The sequence below is a fragment of the Ranitomeya imitator genome, chromosome 1, assembly GCF_032444005.1.
Source record: "Ranitomeya imitator isolate aRanImi1 chromosome 1, aRanImi1.pri, whole genome shotgun sequence".
In the NCBI taxonomy this organism is placed as follows: Eukaryota; Metazoa; Chordata; class Amphibia; order Anura; family Dendrobatidae; genus Ranitomeya; species Ranitomeya imitator.
The window spans coordinates 1,098,124,802-1,098,145,636 of record NC_091282.1 but is presented as its reverse complement, the minus strand read 5'-3'; the positions used below and the strand labels follow the sequence as shown (position 1 = coordinate 1,098,145,636).

Here is a 20,835-nt window from a genome sequence, read left to right as displayed (position 1 = left end):
CGCGCAAGTGCGCTTCAACGGGTCACACACTTCTCCTGTACATTATAATGTTGATTACAAACAGCACACAGATTGCATACTAATAGCATCCCTGTGCTGTCTGTGATGTTTACAGACCCTTGGGCTCGTGTTGGCAAGTTTGATCCATGACATAGACCATGGACGGATATCTCTCCGTGTGTTTTTTTTTTTTTTTCAAAAAACCGTGAACATGTAAAAGCCAGCTCCATAGATTATAATGAGAACATGGTCTATCCATGGAAACGAAGGATAGAATGTCATCGTGAAAAATGGATGATGTCTCTGAGTAAGGCCTTAAGGTGCTTATCGATAACAAAGTAGCTTCATTCATACTGTGCAATTCTGAAGCAGTTTCTAATACACATTTTTTTTCAAATAAAATAATTCCCTGTTTTAGTTCTATGAAGCAAGTTACTTGTAATACGTGTTCTCCATACTAAAATAACATGCAGCTCTATTGCATAAAACAAGGCACTGCTGTTATGTTATCTACTGATTAAAAAAAGATAATTAGCATATAACAGTAATGCAATTATCTTCAGCGATGACAGCAGCTACCAATTGTTATATTGGTGTGTGCTACATCTGTAACTATGTTTTACCTGCACTGACAGTTATGGATTGTATTAGGAAACACTTTAGCAAAGATCATATGACACAAATGAAGCCCCCGCGCTGTTATATGTTATGGGAGTGACAGTGCTATTCTCCAAATCTAAATGTGCTCTATTTCCTAAGCACAAATGATGGCATCATACATGTTGATTTATTATGTAAGACAGGCCATACACATTAGATGGCTGTCAACCAGACAATGCCCCAGCCGATTGTTTGGCTGATAGCCATCTCAGACGATTCTCCCATACACAGGAGCATTTGTTTTGTTTTCACTATGAGAAAGTTGACCGGTGGCTTATCTCTGGAGGAGCAAGGCAATGGTCAGTCTGAAATTGAACATGCACAATCGGCATCCCATCCAACAAGTTAACTGGCACCCTCATACATATTAGACCAGTAGCCCCTAATCATTCTTATCTGTAAAGCCACATCCAAATCTCAGAGAGGGCCAACTAGAGCCCACAAGAGGAGTGACATTCAGGGCTTGCTTCCCCCCACAATAGTAATACCCAGAGGCACCCAATAAATGTATAATGACAGCCACAGAGTCCCCATAGAAATCACACCAAGGCAGCATACTTATAGTACATCCCGGGATTCCCACCTTACCCCCATTAAGTATTCTCACATCAGGCACTCTCACCACACTGTGGCATCCATTTTTAAATAACTCATTAACTGGCAGTATCATCCTATCTCCAGCTTATCATATTTATCTCTCCAACCCAAGGGCCAGTATATGCATCCAGACCTGCTTTTCTGTGTGGGGTGACTCACAAAATACACCAAGCTGTCAGAAAGCTGCAAATGATGGATTCACGAGCCACATGTGGCTCATAAGTAACAGGTTGAGGGCACCTGCTTTAGACAATCGTCTGAACTTATCAATATGAACTTATCAACCTACTGTCTCCTTCCCCATAATCCTGTAGAATGTAAGCCCACAAGGGCAGGGTCCTCGCCCCTCTGTATCAGTCTGTCATTGTTAGTTTGTTTACTGTAAGTGATACCTGTAACTTGTATGTAACCCCTTCTCATGTACAGCACCATGGAATCAATGGTGCTATATAAATAAATAATAATAATAATAATAATAATAATAATATGAACATTAGTCTAATGTGTATGAGGTATTTAAGATAAACATTAGTGATAAGCGAGTATCCTTGTTACTTGAGTTTACCGAGCATGCTTAGGTGTTCTCAGTGTATTTTGGGCATGCTCGTAAATTATGTTTGTGTCGCCGCATCTGCGTGATTTGCGGCTGCTAGACAGCCTGAATACATGTGGGGATTCCCTAACAAACAGGCAATCCCTGCATGTGTTCAGGTTGTCTAACAGCTGCAAATCATGCAGCTGCGGGGACACAAACAACACACGAGCACGCCCAAAATACGCGGAGACCACCCAAGCATGCTCGGAAAACTCGAGTAACATCCCCACTCGCTCATCACTAATAAACATATATTTAATGTACAGTGGTTTGCGAATGTAAGTCCCCTTTTGCATTTTTTGTGTTTTGCTATTTCACAACCTGGAATCTGTTGTTTTTGAGCATTTGCATTAGTTGATGCTAAGAACATGCCTACAACTGTGAACATTTGGCTTTCTTTTTATTGTGAGGCAAACAACAAATAGGAGAAAATAACTGAAAACTTTAGTGTGCATAACTATTCACCTCTCTAAAGTCAGCACTTTGTAGAGCCTCCTTAGGTCTGCCTAAGTCTATATGAGCTTTGCACATCTTGCCACTGGGATTTTTCCACATTCCTCAAGGCAAAACTGCTCCAGCTCCTCCAAGTTAGCTGGCTTCCTCTGGTGAACCATAATTTTCAAGTCTGACCACAGATTCATAATTGGATTAAGGTCTGTGCTTTTACTAGTTGGAAGGTGAACCTCCGTCCCAGTCTCAAATCAATGACAGACTGAAAGAGGTTTTGCTCAAGAAAATCACTGTTTTTTGCACCATAGATCTTCAACTCAACTTGGACCATTTTTCCTTTCCTTGCTGCCGAAAAACATCCTCAAAGCATGATGTCGACACCATCACATTTCACTGTGGGGATGGGGTTCTTGGGGTGATAAACTGGGTTGGATTGGTATGAGATATAAGTTCTATGTTGGTCTCATCTGACTGCAGCACCTTCTTCCATACATTTGAGGAATGTCTTTTGGCTTACTCAAAACGAGCCATACAATTTTTGTGTGTAAGTAAAGGCTGTTTTTCTGTCCACTCTTCCGTAATGGACACCTCTTTGGAGTGTACGGCTTATTGTGGTCGTATGGACAGATACTCCAGTCTCTGCTTTGGAACTCTGCAGCTTCTTCAGGGTTACCGTTGGTCTCTATACTGCCTCTCTGATTAATGACCTCCTTGCCCTGGCTGAGAGTTTTGGTGGGCAGCCCTCTCTTGGAAGTTTGTAGTAGTTTCACGTTCTTTCCATTTGATGATAATGGATTTGATGGTGCTCCGGGGGATCATCAGATATTGGGATTTTTTTATGACCCAACCTTGACTTCTACTTCTCAAAAACTTTGTCCCTGACTTATTTGGAGATCTCTTTGCTCTTCATGGTGTTGTCTGGTTAGTGGTGCATACTGCTTAATGGTGTTGCAGCCTTTCAAAATGGTGTGTATATACTGACAGACCAAGTGATACTTAGATTGCAGACAGGTGGACTTCCTTTCACTAAGCATGTGACTTATGAAGATAATTGCTTGCACCAGAAATTTTTACGGGCATCATAGCAAAAGGGGTGAATACATATGCACATGCCAATTTTTAGTTATTTAATCCCATAAACTTAATTCATACCTATATTTTTTTCACTTCAGTTCACCAACTTAGACTACTTAGTGGTGAATACTATCGCAAACCACTGCATCATATTAGAACCTGCATAGGTCTGTATATAGAAATGAGATTCCCAGATATTGCAGTCCTATGTTCTAGAAATAAAGGAACATTTCAGGTGGCACTCCAAGAGGCAATAGATAATTGCCTACTACTGTGAAATCTCTTTGAGACAACCACCCAAAACTGCATTAATTGGACACACCTTATCATTGAATTGAAATTTCTCATTCAGTCCCATTGCCACATGTATATAAAATCCAGCCCCTAGCCATGCGGTCTGCCTGTACAAAATTTAAGAAACAATGGATTATTATAAAGAGATCCATGGATTTGAGCATAGTACTGTAATACGGCACCAGTATTGTAACAATTCAGATCACAAAATTTCTTCAATTGCAAACAGTCCATAATCAACAATGAGTGGTATTATTAAAAAGTGGAAGCAATTAGAATCGACAGCAATACAGTCACAAAGTGGTAGGCCAGGTTAACATACAAGCCTGGGTCTCTGAAATCCGAACCTCATCTGGCATTAAAATCACCACAAACACTGAGCACTGGGAGCTTTATGGCATACGTTTCCATTGCCAAGCAGCTGCATACAAGTGTTAGGTCAACCATACACATTAGACTAATGTCAGCTGGATCCACCAACATTAGTGGGCATAAACAACAGTTCTATGGGTAAGGGGGCTTCCCGACTCTCCCCCAATATATGATCAGTTTACAGACTGCCAATACTTTTGTTTTCAGTCAGTCGCTAACATAGGAGTCTGGCAGTGAGTCAAGAACTCCTGTGTATGGAGGAGTTGGGAATTACCAATCAAACAATCATCAGTCAGTTATTCAATGTGTATTGAGGGGCTTTACATCATCAAGCACAATGCCAAACATCAGATGCAGTAGTGTAAAGCTGCCACCACTAGATCTTGGAACAGTGGAAACGTGTTTTGTAGAGTGATGAATCACACTCCTCTATCCGAAGGATGAGTCTGGGTTTTGCAAATAAAAGGAGGACATTACCGGCCTGACTGCATGGTGCAAACTGTAACATTTGATGGTGGAGGGATAATGTTAATGTGCTGTTTTTCACTGTTTGGCCTGCATCAAGACTTTTCGGACAATTGTATGAATTCAACTAAAATATGTGGGAATAGTTCGAGGAAGACCATTTTCTGTTCCAGCATGACTGGGCCTCAGTGCTGAAAGTAAGGTCCATAAAGTTTGGTGTGGAAGTGCATTACTGGTCCATACAGAGCCCTGACCTCAACCTCAACGAACACTTTTGGGATGAACTAGACTGGAGACTTCAAATGCTCTTCTGTATGAATTGGTAAAAATTCACATGGATGTACAACAAAATCTTGTAGAAAGCCATCCTAGAAGAGTGGAAGCTGTTATGGCTACAAAGGGAGGACTACCTCCATATGGATGCTTATCAATTTAGAATGGGATGTCATGAAGCTACTGTAAGAGGGATATGGAGGTGTCCCAATACTTTTGTCAGTATAATGTATATATATATATACATATATATATATATATATTTATATATTTACACATATATTGATCTTTCGGTAGAGTAATAGCGGTTCCTTACTATCTTGTACCTGTTCATGCCCAAACAACATATGGTTTTAGCTATTATCAGTATGACCTTGTTGGACCTTTATCTATTTTCTGTCTTGTAACTAGGTAACAGACTGCAGTATATATTGGAGAGACCTATCTACCTCTAATCTGCAAAATGTTTAGAAATAGGAACAATATTATAGTATTGGAGAATAAATAGCAGTTTCCTAATTTAGTAACATTAATTAAATTAAAATTCATCATCGTGCCAAGGGTATTGCTACTACACCGTGACAACGTATTGAATTTGTATTGTGAGAAATGTCCTTAACAAAAGAGGAGGTAATGGTAAATGAACCTGAAAACAATATTTTAGCGAATTACTGCTTACAGAAGACACTTTTAGCTCCTATAAAGCAATTCCAGGACATTTTTATATTTTATATAATAGAAAAATAAAAAATAAAAGTAGAAAATGGTACCTGTGTTTCAGGAATTATTGGGCTGTCCTCAGGGGATGATCTAAAGAATGTCGACAAAGGAGATGACACTATAACAGGGTTTGGTCTGATAAAACCACTCAGATCACAACTAGGTATTTCATTCTGTTCCTTTTTCATCACCAGGGTGTCCATGACATAAAAAACGTTCCACGGGATCCAGACGGTGTGGTATTGTGTGAGGAACGGAGATCTTTCAAACATAAGTGTAAGCGATGCTCCGCCATTAGCAACCAGATCAAACCTGGGAGGAGAAACAGAGGTTTAATATAATAAAATGGTAACGGTGATGCTAGGAAGCTTATGTTAGTACCAAAGAATCACGATGCAAATGAAAAGAAGCAGGGATACCAAACTGGCAGATGTGTTGCTCCTAATGATAGAAAACATTATACAGCACGGACCAAACTGGTCTGCTGGGCCTAAAAAAACTTGATTTATTTTCCTGTAGATGATAACTTTTATTGTATCAACATGAAAACCACATCAGACATGTAGTTTGCAGGCCACAATGGTCCAACTTCATTCCATCGCATCTGGCAGAGGGCTCCCAGAACCACAAGCATCTCAGCAAATTTTCTAATTTAGTACTTATCTGCTCGTATCATCCTGGATCTAGCCTAGAGACATAAAAAGGATGCGGTGTCATTATACCCAGGAACTAGCCAGGTTGCAGAACGGATTTGCAAACCTCAAGAATAGACCCACATAAACAAGAGCCTGGGGACTATGAGGCAGCCTGAGGGTAGGATTTGTGATCATATATTTTGAACCACGGATAACGCAGAGCTCGCTAACAATGCTAAATTGAATACATGTATCAAAATGTGACATATAATTAAATACGGATGCAGAATCAATGATGTTGCGGAAGGAAATATCAAATATGTATATAAATGAATGGATAATTTTAAACCCATAACAATGTTATGGGACCCAAAGGACTTTAACGTCACCAGAAAATGGGGCTTTGTATTCATGAATGTCGATTGAATTCTTTTCTAACACTGTTGTTTATATGGTATTTTTTATATTTTCTGCGTTCTTTTGTGCTGTTAAATCAATGGTGTTAATGCATATTGTGACCTAATATACTCTGACAGTTTTTTCTTTCTTTGAAGTGGCTATGTACCGGCAGAATACCACACTTATAGTACAGCAGTATGGTACTACTGTTAGCAAAGATCCACTCGCCTTATAGGTAAAAAGTTGAACTCAACACCAACAAGTAAGGATTAGCTTAAATACTTATTCACATCATGTTAGAGCCTTCCAATAGAAATGCTATTAATATTTGCACAACTGTAACACCATGCAGTCCACTGATATACAGTACTGCCCCATGTGAACCTCCGGCAGCGTCATAGAGTTGTATATGTCGCTCGCACTGAAAGAACCCTATTCAACACTTCTATACAAAAAGGTATACTAAAGTTTACAGGTCCAGTGTAGGTCAAAAATACATTTTTTGGCATCTAGCTGGTGAATGGAGCCCTATGGATAAATTTGACCACATATGGCCCATATCCCTTTGTATACACTAAACCTACAGCACTAACATAATGTGAATGGACCTGTGTCCCAGCTATCTGAATCGAGTAGTGGCTGAGTATTCATGGTTCATAGCCAAGGGGCTACACTGATACCTTTCCCAGCGCTCACCTCAGCTGCTTCATTTCTGGTGCTCCCTCTGTGAGCATTGGCGCTACCAGCTGACACCTGTCTATCCTTTCACCAGCTTCTGTCCGCCTCTCTCGAATTTTTGCATTTTGCAAATTGCACCTTTGGTCTATCCACCAGCTTCTTCCCTGACTCTTCTGAATTGCAGTACTCAATCAGAAGGAACCTACAGTAGACAGCTCCCTTATCTGGTCTATATTTGGACAACCGACCACTATGAGTATCTCTGCTTTACTATAACCATATGTTATCACTATTTTCATGGATAGTCTATAGAGCTTCCCTAAGTCTCTCGAACTGTTTCCTTACTACTATTGGCACAACAGTATCCCCACAAAGACCACTCATACACATGTCCTTTGTGGTTTTTGAACAGTAGTGTCACAACTCCTTAGCAACTACAATTAGAAATGTGATAGACGGTATGTACAGTATATATTGATTGGTATCTATATAGTAAAGTATACAAAAGTAAAAGTACTGTTGTCATTGATACTCACTTGAATTGACGATATTCTATTTAGAGAAGAACTCCTCCTCCTCCCATCAAAATCTGTATCCTTGTAATATATTGCAGTCATCATATTATATAGCACTGTGTAGTTACAATTGCTCATCTAGCCTTTCTACCCAGCTAACTGTAAAGCAGTGCCTTCCCTTTACATACTACTCGGTGAAGAAGCACACAAGGCACAGGACAGGAAGGAGAAGAACGCAATTGTGGAGAACAAACTGCGGTGCTACCAGGCAAATCATGTGCCGAATATAGAAGAGGAACATTCATGAGCACATGTAAAGTTTTAGTGTTTGGGTAGAAATCTGCTGATCAGACTAGTACATATGATCTAATATAGAGTTACTCATTTCTACATACATAGTTAGTAAGGCCGAAAAAAGACATTTGTCCATCCAGTTCAGCCTATATTCCATCATAATAAATACCCAGATCTACGTCCTTCTACAGAACCTAATAATTGTATGATACAATATTGTTCTGCTCCAGGAAGACATCCAGGCCTCTCTTGAACCCCTCGACTGAGTTCGCCATCACCACCTCCTCAGGCAAGCAATTCCAGATTCTCACTGCCCTAACAGTAAAGAATCCTCTTCTATGTTGGTGGAAAAACCTTCTCTCCTCCAGACGCAAAGAATGCCCCCTTGTGCCCGTCACCTTCCTTGGTATAAACAGATCCTCAGCGAGATATTTGTATTGTCCCCTTATATACTTATACATGGTTATTAGATCGCCCCTCAGTCGTCTTTTTTCTAGACTAAATAATCCTAATTTCGCTAATCTATCTGGGTATTGTAGTTCTCCCATCCCCTTTATTAATTTTGTTGCCCTCCTTTGTACTCTCTCTAGTTCCATTATATCCTTCCTGAGCACCGGTGCCCAAAACTGGACACAGTACTCCATGTGCGGTCTAACTAGGGATTTGTACAGAGGCAGTATAATGCTCTCATCATGTGTATCCAGACCTCTTTTAATGCACCCCATGATCCTGTTTGCCTTGGCAGCTGCTGCCTGGCACTGGCTGCTCCAGGTAAGTTTATCATTAACTAGGATCCCCAAGTCCTTCTCCCTGTCAGATTTACCCAGTGGTTTCCCGTTCAGTGTGTAATGGTGATATTGATTCCCTCTTCCCATGTGTATAACCTTACATTTATCATTGTTAAACCTCATCTGCCACCTTTCAGCCCAAGTTTCCAACTTATCCAGATCCATCTGTAGCAGAATACTATCTTCTCTTGTATTAACTGCTTTACATAGTTTTGTATCATCTGCAAATATCGATATTTTACTGTGTAAACCTTCTACCAGATCATTAATGAAGATGTTGAAGAGAACAGGTCCCAATACTGACCCCTGCGGTACCCCACTGGTCACAGCGACCCAGTTAGAGACTATACCATTTATAACCACCCTCTGCTTTCTATCACTAAGCCAGTTACTAACCCATTTACACACATTTTCCCCCAGACCAAGCATTCTCATTTTGTGTACCAACCTCTTGTGCGGCACGGTATCAAACGCTTTGGAAAAATCGAGATATACCACGTCCAATGACTCACCGTGGTCCAGTCTATAGCTTACCTCTTCATAAAAACTGATTAGATTGGTTTGACAGGAGCGATTTCTCATAAACCCATGCTGATATGGAGTTAAACAGTTATTCTCATTGAGATAATCCAGAATAACATCCCTCAGAAACCCTTCAAATATTTTACCAACAATAGAGGTTAGACTTACTGGCCTATAATTTCCAGGTTCACTTTTAGAGCCCTTTTTGAATATTGGCACCACATTTGCTATGCGCCAGTCCTGCGGAACAGACCCTGTCGCTATAGAGTCACTAAAAATAAGAAATAATGGTTTATCTATTACATTACTTAGTTCTCTTAGTACTCGTGGGTGTATGCCATCCGGACCCGGAGATTTATCTATTTTAATCTTATTTAGCCGGTTTCGCACCTCTTCTTGGGTTAGATTGGTGACCCTTAATATAGGGTTTTCATTGTTTCTTGGGATTTCACCTAGCATTTTTAAATAATGCAGTTTTAAATAAAAGATAACACAAACTTTCAAGGTGTCTGCCATCATACTGGCTCCAAATAATTACATAATAAAAAGCTTTCCTGTAAATGAAAGAGCAATGCAATAAAACATGACATTTCCTACTTTTATTATGTGCACTCCCTGTAATTTATGAGCATATGCACTCACATCCCATCTTGGCGTGTGATCGTGTATCCATAGTTTGGGTAATGCAGAAATGACACATTGACTCCAATGAGCGGTGTTCCGTCAGCTGTGAGAACCTGGCCCCGAATTACAGATGCAAGGCTGCGGGGAGAGAGAACAGAAGACTTCAGGTTATGTACACACTTGCTTCCGAGATGTGATTCATGGCATAATTCTCCGCTTCACTACCTCAGGTGGTTCAGTGTAAAGTTCCTGCATCATAAAGCTGCCCAATGGTGAGCACCTCTAGCTGGAGCAGAAAAAACACAATAAAATCTTTCTGCTGAAGTAACCTTTTCTACATTAACCTTTTATCTTCTATTCAGCGCTGAAGGGCCTGAAACATTGTTTCCAGGGATAACAACCTTACAGTGTAACCACAATGCTACATTTGCATTTGAAAAACTCTCATTGAATATTTGTGGAACTGCTGGAATTTCTGAAACTTTATAATATCTCCAAGAAACTTTTTTTCTTCATCATTTCACCAACAGACATGAACGCCTCTAATGCTCAACGTCAGTCAAAATCTACAAAGTTGGGTTAGACCGCAGTTAACTCTTGCATCTCCTCGTCAGGTTGGCTAGCTATGTGAGCATAGGTGAGCACAGAGTATTTATGTTGGAATTGTTGTGTGCCATGCTCAGGTTCCAATAGTTTATGGGTGAAGAGGTTACCCTTGGTATCCATATACTGTAATTTAGGGCAAAAAGGCTCCTCTGCATTATAAACGGACATTGTTGGCAAAAAATATTTGAACTATGATACTGTATTGATACTGTTATTTATTAGATAGGTCTAGGGCAAGATATCACTGTATAAGGTGGCCTATGGCATCATTGAATTATGCTGTATAGCTTTTATTATAGGCCCAGGTTAGTTAATCCTCCTGCTAAATGGATAGGTCAAAGTAAGGGAGTCTTTACCAAGAGTTTTTAGAAAAGTTTTTTTTCTGGCATTTTTAGGCTGAATATGACCACATTAAAGCTGAGCTTTACTTTGATACATCAACTTAGAAGATAAGACACATAAGAGTTACAAACTTTGCCTTCAGACTACGCTCACTGACAGATTCACTGGAAAGTCATTTTGCACCCTGCTATGTACAGTGAAGCAGAAAGACTGTATAATATAACTGCATTTTTTTAACAAATTATTTTTAACCAAAATACATGTCTTTGGCTGGGGTTAGACTAGCATATGGCATCCGATGCGAGCGCATCCGATGCGTTATGCTAATGACCCTCGACTCCTGCTCTGCTGTGAGCGTGATCCGTCATGTCATGTGCTCCGAGCCTCTCACATCAGAGAGGATCGGAGAACAGGTGTGAAGGAGATGGAGAAATTAATTTTCCACCTCCTCCTTTGCCGGGTTCAGCGTATAACGGTGATGTACGTTGTCTAACTCGCACCCATAGGCTTATACAGTATGGATGCGAGTGAGCTGAGACTCGGCTGAGTATTGGTGACAGCATGCTGCGACAGCACTCACATGTTGAAAATGGCTGAGAAAAAACGCTAATGAGAGCTGCCCCATAGAAGAATACTGGTCCGAGTGCTAAGCGATGTTTTATCGCATGGCACTCGTCCATATTCATCGCTAGTGTGACCCCGGCCTTTAAAGGGAACAACAATCTACAGGCAGCATGTATAAGACACTGGTTGCATGATTTCACCCAAAAATGTTTAACTCTATAATGTATCAGCGCAGCTTAAAAGTTGTCTTGGAACGAGCCGCATGGGAGACTAGTCGGACATGCGGGCTACCAGCGGCTTCTCCCCACCTGCTGCCCTGGAGTGACAGGTCTCTACTTAAACGTACATACAGGGAGAAACCTGCGGAGAAACATATATGACTGAAATCATGAAGCCAGTATCTGATACATGCTGCCCATGACCCTTTAAGTAATTAAAAATTGGCCTAAAGGTGTCCGTGTCTTTAAGGTGATTGGCCACTATTGAACAACTCCTAATTAGGAATACCAGAGTGCAGCATAAAGAAGAAATAACTATAAACCTGACTCCCAGACCAGCACTGTTCCTCCACTCTCAGTGCTGTGTGCCATGCTAATCACCTGACATAAACAATGCCATGCAACCGCTGCAGACAATCAGCTCTTATGGATTAGCTGCAGCCTTTACCGTTGTGTCTAAGTGTAAGAACAGTGTTCAGTGATTGAAAGAATGGTAATGGTCTTTTATGCTGCATCCTGGGGCTGTTGCCAAGGGGTTTTCCACTAGTGGACAACCCCCTCAAGGAACATATTAAATACTGCTGTTCTAATGAAAAACGGAACAGATTCCTCACCTTTGCTATTGTAATTAAATGTTTTTTAAAGGAACATACAAGTATACAAGTGTGTCTGTAGAGCGCAGCTTTTTTTATTAATTCGTAAGACACATGCCACTTTTTAATCACTGCTCCCACTGCAGTGAGGTAATGGGTGAAGTTGAGGGATCCTTGGACGCCTTGGGTGCCTTATATGACTATGGCTAGCACTCAACTGAGATGAGTCGGACGGTGCTAGTGAAAGGAGCCTATGGCCCCATAGACAGTAGTTGATGAAAAAACACTGCACATGTACAGGTTGCAGTGTTTTTTCATGAACTACTATCAGTAATACACAGCACATGCATTCAGTAACTCATCATCCGGTACGTCGCCTTTCAGTCTCTACCCCACACAGGCATAACTGCTAAATGTACATTACAATACAGTAAATTGTCACCAGTGACAACCCACCGCACATGATTAACCCACCAGAGGAATCTCCGGCCACGTCTTCGGCAGGAGGAAAAGCCCACCGCACGTTGACAAGTAATGCAGATGTAAGTCTGCAGAATTATTTCTCTAAAAGACCTAATATTATCTAATGAATGGCAAGGTACTAAATGATTAGTCCATTCATTTACAGTAGCTATAAAAGCTCTCACAGACGAATAAACCTTCAAGCTTTCGACATGTCAAATATCTGGCACTTGCATGGAGAAAAGTATTCTTTCCAATTAATTTTGCGGCAATTGGTACATCTGCTGGGAACAGGAAGCGAGAAGATTTAAAGGGGGCAATAAGGAACATTTGTGCAACAACTTTTAATCAACTGCTGTGCCTAACTGCATTAATACTGTTAAATTACCTTAGACCCAGGAGTTCTAGTGTAAATCATCTTCCTTCACTCAGCAGGACACAAGGCACCTGCTCTCAGTTACTGCTTGGATTTCACATCATTACCGCTTCGGTAAAAAAACCAGGCAGGCGGATTATGAAATCAGAGTCTCATAATGAATGTTTTCTTTACAATTTGTATTAATAAAATGTAAAAAAAAAAAAGCATGAAAAAAAAAACTTCGGAAAATAACTACGTAGGAATATTCAGAGACAATTCCATCACGGTTCTGAAAGTATGCATTCGGCATTGCAGATATTGGATTTTCACATTCAGAATATATCAGACTGATGTCATTAGCACCTCGAGAAGGTAGAGAGCCCGAAAATGGGATTCAATGTACTGCAAGGACATCTGGAACTAAATGTGTTGAAATAAACAATAGAAGTAAAATGGGAAGATGCTTCCAAGAAGACTCTGAAAAATACGTGTGAAGAGCAGATAGATTGAGGAGGATGGGCAGAATCTGAATAACCAGCGCATGAAACTTCTTACTGTGTGCATAAAATTAAGTAGCACCTAAAAAAAATCAAAGACGGCTGCAGGTATATAAATAACGTGTACTCTTGGGACATGCTGAGTTGTAATTATTTTCTTGTGGTATAAAAATGCATAATTAGGAGAAGGTATGACATTTCCTAGCACATTGAAAGGAGAAATAGTGGAAAGAGGCATACTACACCAGGATGTATGGAGCACAGTGAACTGAAGAGGTCACAAATTTCACTAAAGGGATTTTTCCGCGTCATTACGTGATTGCATATTGCTGGAATATGCCTTCATTTCATGACCGATAGGGTCCAACCTCTGGGGCGAAAACTGTTCCTGGGAATAAAGTTGCGTTCCTGAGGTTGTGGCGCTGCTGGTCCTTCTTTTTCCCTGCATGGCGGCGCTCCTGTCAACCACTCTGTGAAGGAATCTGCAGCCTGACCCTTTTAAGTAATTAGCATTGTGCTGCAATTCCATGAATAGTCAAATCTTTAGGGGCACTAATCATGAAAAAACAAACGGGCAAATTCTAGTATTAGTCTACCTGATTAAATTTGCTATTAATGTTTTTTAATCCAATTCTTAGTTATCTTAGTGTCCTACAATGGTAACATATGGGGTGACAATTGGTGTCCTAGATAGGTAAGGTGCACTGGATGAGGCCTTTAAGGTTGCCTCTCTGTCCATAGTAGTTCTGCTCTTCATCAACCAAACAGCTCAGGATGAAAAGGTACATAGCGCTGTCCCGAGAGGGAAGGTGGCGCAAAGTGCAAAACTGTTGTATGAAGTACAGCACATTTCCTTTAGGTTTGTAGCAAGGCGCACACCACTTCACAGACGAGCCTGATTCATTAAATGGGGTGCCCCTCTTAATGTATTAGGAGAGTCTGACTTCAACACATCCTCTCACCAAGATCAGTGGTAACAATGCCGGCCTCCATGAATTAGGGCCTTGAAAACACAAAAAAGCACAGTAAAACCAAAAACACACTGTTGCAAAAAAATTACAGTGGACAGCAAGTACAGGTAAAAAGATGGAAAAAACAGGGTTTTTGGTTTATACGTTTTTTCGCAGAAAATGTATATTAAGCCGCTCTACCAAACGTCAAGGTATACCCATATCAGAGCAGTCCTAGCTAATGTATGTAATCCCTATCTGATGTATTTAAAACGTGGTCATATGTACAATACCTGTATGAGCAGGATTCAGAAAAGGAATGTCCATGTGGACACGCTGGACAGAACGGTTCCTGTGCGCACAGCTCCAAAAAATTGTGTTTTTGGTTTTACTGTGCTTTTTTGTGTTTTCAAGTCTCTTGATGGTGTGAACATGTCTCTACGGGCTTGTTCACTGTGCACGCAGCTCATGTGTTCTGGTTTTACATAATTGTTTTCTTGTGTCCACAAGACTGGGGAGGCCTCCACCCCTCTTTTTTTGAGCTGTGCGCACAGGAACCGTTCTGTCCAGCGTGTCCACATGGACATTCCTTTTCTGAATCCTGCTCATACAGGTATTGTACATATGACCAGGTTTTAAATACATCAGATAGGGATTACATACATTAGCTAGGACTGCTCTGATATGGGTATACCTTGACGTTTAGTAAAGCGGCTTAATATACATTTTTTGCAAAAAACGTATAAACCAAATACCCTGTTTTTTTCCATCTTTTTACCTGCACTTGCTGTCAACTGTGATTTTTTTTTTTGCAACAGTGTGTTTTTGGTTTTTACTGTGCTTTTTTGTGTTTTCAAGTCTCTTCGTGGTGTGAACATGTCTCTACGGGCTTGTTCACTGTGCGTGCAGCTCATGTGTTCTGGTTTTACAGGAATTAGGGCCTTTAGCCTTACGGCCAATCAGCCTTTACTATTCTGACTGAAAGGAGGCAATCAGTTAGTGATCACTGATTGGATGCAGCTATCACATGACTTATCAATGTCACATGATTGTTGGGATAGGGAAGAAGAGTAGTGGTACAAAAGGGGGTATTATGTCTAGATGGAAGCCACATAAGGTATATAAGGGAACAGTATTACTGTATATGTATGGGGGCACATAGAGGAACATTATTACTATATGTGGCCTTTATAGGAGGACATTATAAATGTATGGGAGCCATATAGGAGAACATTATAAATGTATGGGGGCCATATAGGAGGACATTATTTATGTGGTATTATTGGCATGTTGGTCTTGGTATAATGGGTTTTGTGCAGTAACAAGATGGTGGTAATATTCAGACACTATGTGGTGGTAATATAAGGTCATGGAGTGATGACATTATTTTCCTTTTGTATTGTGATATTATTGGCCTTTGTATAGTGTACTTTGCTTAATAATAGTATGGGGGTAATAATTGCTACTTAGTAACCATATGACTGAATTATTTATAAGTATTAATTAGAAAATGATCTGATTGCCGTGTTTTTCTGGCATATTTATACATTGTAGTTGTATTTATTATTGTTTTCATGTGAGTCAACATAGGCAATATCAATGTCATTGGGACCCCCACATCTGAACAACATGCTGAATGGGAAACAAAGTCCAAATTTTGCCTTGGGGCCCACAGGACTCTAGTTACACCACTGGTGGATACCATATTTCCTTTGTTTCTTGCACCATCACTTTATCTTGCAGGAGAAACAACTGTTTCCTTTCAAGATAAACTGATAGTGCGAGGAAACCGTAAAAGACTGCAGGAGCACCAGGCTGCGGAGGTTCTCAGCGTGACTGCTGGGTGTGACCGCAGCCTCATTGTGGAAGGTTTTCGTTCTCAGGTTTGGTAATTTTTACATCTGTTTCGAATAAGTATTCACAGATCTGATCCAATTCCAAACTACGACTCTCAGTATTCTCCCTCCGCCATCCGATGAAGCCCGCAGAGGATGGTCACACTGTACGGCTACAACCAGGTACATTTGCAGTCCCTACTGCTTTGCCACTGGCACCAGTTGTAAGTGCGTCCCCCGCTGTCAGACTATGAAGAATTAGCTAATGTCTATGTTTCTGTGATTTATTGCAGTTCAGTGTGCAATGAAGGGATTAGTTCATTGCATTTACTCACATTATTTTCATTTTTTTTCCATTCTCTATAATTGCTTCTCGGCTTAACTTAAATAGTTTAATATTTAAAACTCACAAGTCAGCTAATATATGCACAATTAGAAGACGCTAGTAAACTTATTGACATAGACGTGGGTGGTTTTGCTCTTTTTTTATATAAAAGCATAAAGGAGCCGGAAATCATCCCCCACCAGGTAACAGACCCTTGGCGTTCCATTTTTTAGCACTGATGACAGCTTTACCTTTTATTGAAGGGGTTGTCTCCGGGTATGACATGGGTGCTGTCAGGTCCTATGAGGAAGCTGATCCTATCGTAGAAAGACCTGGCAGCCTGCTGGGACGGTGACTGCTGGCTCTGGCTGATAATGTCCTGTGGATCAGGTAGGCCTCGGCAGTACGGCTGATTCTGGCAGGCGCTCTGCAAGCAGCAGTCTGGGTCCACGCAGTCGATTAAGCCATCTGCCAGAAGAAAGCACCTTGATTGAATTCACACTCATCAGGATTATATCGTCCTTACTTTATTAACACCTTCAACGCCGATCTACAGCCAACTCTATTCTGTTCTAGAAAGAGAAGTCATCGTTTGTCGGAGAATTGATTCCGGCGGCGCGTTACGCTACCTTTAAATATGTGATCAAGAGACAAGATAGGAGGGGATAAGTCGATTTGATGTTACGTCTCTGCCTATTTGAGGCGATGTCACCGCACATCGAGATCTGCTGGAGTGTCTGTGTTCTCCGAGCGCTGAATTTAATTAGATTAAGCTGTAGAGTGGGTCCTGGCTCAGAAGCTGACGCCGTGCCGCTGTAGCACATCTTCCACGCTTACACTCGCTAGAATGTGATTTAGATGCTGAAACGGTGCGGAGTTTAATAACCGTTATCAGTAAGGGTATCAGCAGGCCGGTGGCGGCAAGAGTGATGTAGAGCTGTCACACGCCCGCTAATTTACCTTAGTAATGTCTCTGTTCTAAAACTCAATTTTTGAAATGTAGCTACCCATTCTTTATATTCCTCGCCGTGATGAAGACTTTAGAAAAATCTATATAATATGGACTTCTGAAATCACTGCGATGCACTTCTCAGATGAAATATAAGAAGGCATCTTCTGAGTGCCATCATAAGGTGCCGGCAGAAGATCTGTCAGACGGAATCACAGCGGCATTTCTCTACTCTGATGGCACAATATCACCAGCTGATTATGTTATACCCAATCCAAGGCTCCTAATAAGAAGTAATATGAAATGCCGCTATCTGCTCCTAAAGAGACATAAAGGAGCCCTCTATGATTTATTACAAAATAAAGTTCCCTTATCCTCCGGGGTATAATAGGGTTTGGGTCCAAGGGGAAAATACTAGCATTTAGTCATTCATCTTTGTTAGTTTATAAAAAGCAAATGTCCATCTGGCATGTAGTGTGTGGGTCATAAAAACTGCATGAGATTGACACATTCGGAACTAATCAGCTGGAAATGCATTTTTTACAAGCCTCTCTGCTGACATCAATCAGAGGAAGGATCTCATTTTCGCCAGCCAAGATGCAGGGACATACTGTTTGTTATTTTTGTGTGGAGTTTATCAGCAACTTGCCCAAGCGAATGACGGATGGTTATGAATCTGGCTCTATAGAACTGGAGAAAACATTTCTCATTCTGTCTCCGCACGTCAGTAGCCTCTATTATCTAGTATAACCCACAGAAACCACTCGCCCCGACCAAGCTGAGCTCAAGTGAAGCTGCTCTGGCTGACTGCTAGTTCACACTCCATTTATTTAACCCCACTGGGATGGATTGAAAGACAAGTGTAGACCCTATGGTGGGAAGGGGATTGTTCACAAGAGACTAAAGCCGATAAGATCAGAGACAATGCTGCATTATGGCCGGATACCTGACTATCATTGCAGGAGATTTACCGATAGAGCTTCCTCCTGCCGGCATACTATGGAAGGCACAATGTTTCCAAGCAGTGAACTTTGAGCAACACTCAGTACAAACTACTGAAAGATAAGTCATCCTCCAAACTATATAGAAACCAATGAGCCATTATCTCCTCTCTGATGGAGGAAGATTCGGCTCACAAAAGGTTAGCTTAGGGCTCACTCACACTGGTGAGTAATATCCGATGATTCTCTCATTCGAGAGAATCAGATGCAAAAGACCCTTGGCTCAAGCTCCGCTGTGAGCGTGAGCCGTGTGTCATGCAAGAATCAGATCACAGATCACAGATGAGGAGAAGATGGAGAATTTAATTTCTCCATCTTCTCCATTCTGTGAGGCGGCGCATACCGGACTGCACTCGGATGACATCTGAGTGCAGTCTGATGTTTTGCACGCACTTATAGACTTGTATGGGTGTGCAGCGTCCAATATATGCTGCCAATTGCAGCATGCACTGATCTTTTTCTCGTGCTGGACATCACACGGATCCCACACAGATGGCCTACGTGAGCACACGGACACACAGACACGGATAACTCTGGTACTGTTTTCTCCAGTACCGGAATTATCTGGACGTGTGAGACTGGCCTTAGGCTGGTTTCACATGTCCAGATGTTTCTGGTACCTGAGACGCCTTATAGACACCTCTCCATTACTAATGGGCTTGATGTAACCAGACACTACAAAGGTGACATCTAATAGGTGTTCCTTTTCTGGGGGGCTGCGGTCTGCTATTTTTAGGCTTGGGTGGGGGGTCAATATTCATGGCCCCTTACCATAGCACCTCAAGGGGGGGCGGGAAGGTTGATATGAAACGCGCGTCGGGAAGGTGGTGACGGCGTGGTGCAGCGTCTATCATCTACTACCACTCGGTATGTGATATTACATTATATATATGCCCTATCTGTATAATGTGTTGCTCTCACTTGTGAGCGGGACATAGGTACTTATTTTTCTACCTTTGATTGATTGGGAAATTCCCTTCTTTTGGGCAACATATTAAATGCAATTATGAGTAGTGAGATGTCTGTGCTGCTCCGTTCTCCATTAGGCAGTATTGTTGTGCCTGCCAATTTTAGCCCTTGTTGTCTTTTTTTTACTGTTTATATTTGTATGGATATTTGAATAAAATTTATATTTTACTACTCTGGACTAGTACACTATTTTTCCTTCTGTGGTGCTATAGTTTCTTTAGTGTGTCCTGCACATCCAAGTAATTTGGCTTCAATATCATATATCTTACGATGTTAGTTTATTGTACTAGAAGCCTTGTATGTTTCCTATGTGTGTATCTATGGCCCCTTACCAGCCAGAGAATACCAGCGCCCAGCTGTCTGCTTTAGCAAGGCTGGTGGTCAAAAATGTGGGAGACCCCACGCCGTTTTTTTAAAATTATTTATTTAAATATTTTTTTTAAAAAGTGTGGGGACTCCTTTGTTCTTGATAACCAGCCTTGCTGAAGCTGACAGCTGAGGGTTGCAGCCCGCAGCTGTCAGTTTTGCCTGGCTGGTTATCAAAAAAACAGGGAAACCTACGTAATTTTTTTAATGTATTTATTCATTTATAACACAAGCGGCAGCTGATGAATACTCCGATCAGTCGCTGCCTGCTCTCACTCAATGCACAGCTTATAAAGCTCATCAAGACACCAAAATGTACGAGGACCCATTTTCACCCTAAAAACAGCTTCCTACTAGTTGTTATATTGCATGTAAACAACTAAGCTAATACATTTCATGGCTTACAAAATTGGTGGATTGTTGGAGAGTCTTAACAGATTATTACCCTATGTTAGCATATTTAATAATATGCAGCATACATAATGTTTTTGAATAGAGTTTCTTTTATGTCTAATCCAACTGTGTATGGTAAATCAGAGATGCATTTAACTTTATATGGAGCTTACTTGAAATCTATCACCAAGTTTTTGTCACCCAATCCAGGAGCAGCATAAAGTAGAGACAACAACCCTGATTCCAGCAATGTATTAATTACTGGGCTACTTGCTGTAGTTTTGATAAACTCACAATTTTATCAGGAGGAGACTATCACTAGAATACTAGTAAACCTGCTGCCATGTAGTCCTCCATGTACATGAGCTCTGTATAACCCCGCCCCCACCATTGATTGGTAGATTATACCGAAAGCTGCCAATCAATGGTGTGGGCGGGGTTATACAAGGCTC

At 41.0% G+C, this 20,835-nt stretch overlaps 1 protein-coding gene across 3 annotated transcripts in view; it reads right to left on the bottom strand.

Annotated features, from left to right (window-relative positions):
• TENM3 (teneurin transmembrane protein 3) overlaps positions 1-20,835 on the bottom strand; it is a 736,855-nt gene that overhangs the window by 211,681 nt on the left and 504,339 nt on the right. For all 3 annotated transcript variants that reach the window (XM_069744268.1, XM_069744269.1, XM_069744270.1), the window contains 3 exons: positions 16,957-17,173; positions 9,974-10,093; positions 5,551-5,812 (listed from right to left, as the gene is read on the bottom strand). In XM_069744268.1, the coding sequence (XP_069600369.1) occupies positions 5,551-5,812; positions 9,974-10,093; positions 16,957-17,173 (599 nt within the window). The remainder of the gene's footprint in view (positions 1-5,550; positions 5,813-9,973; positions 10,094-16,956; positions 17,174-20,835) is intronic.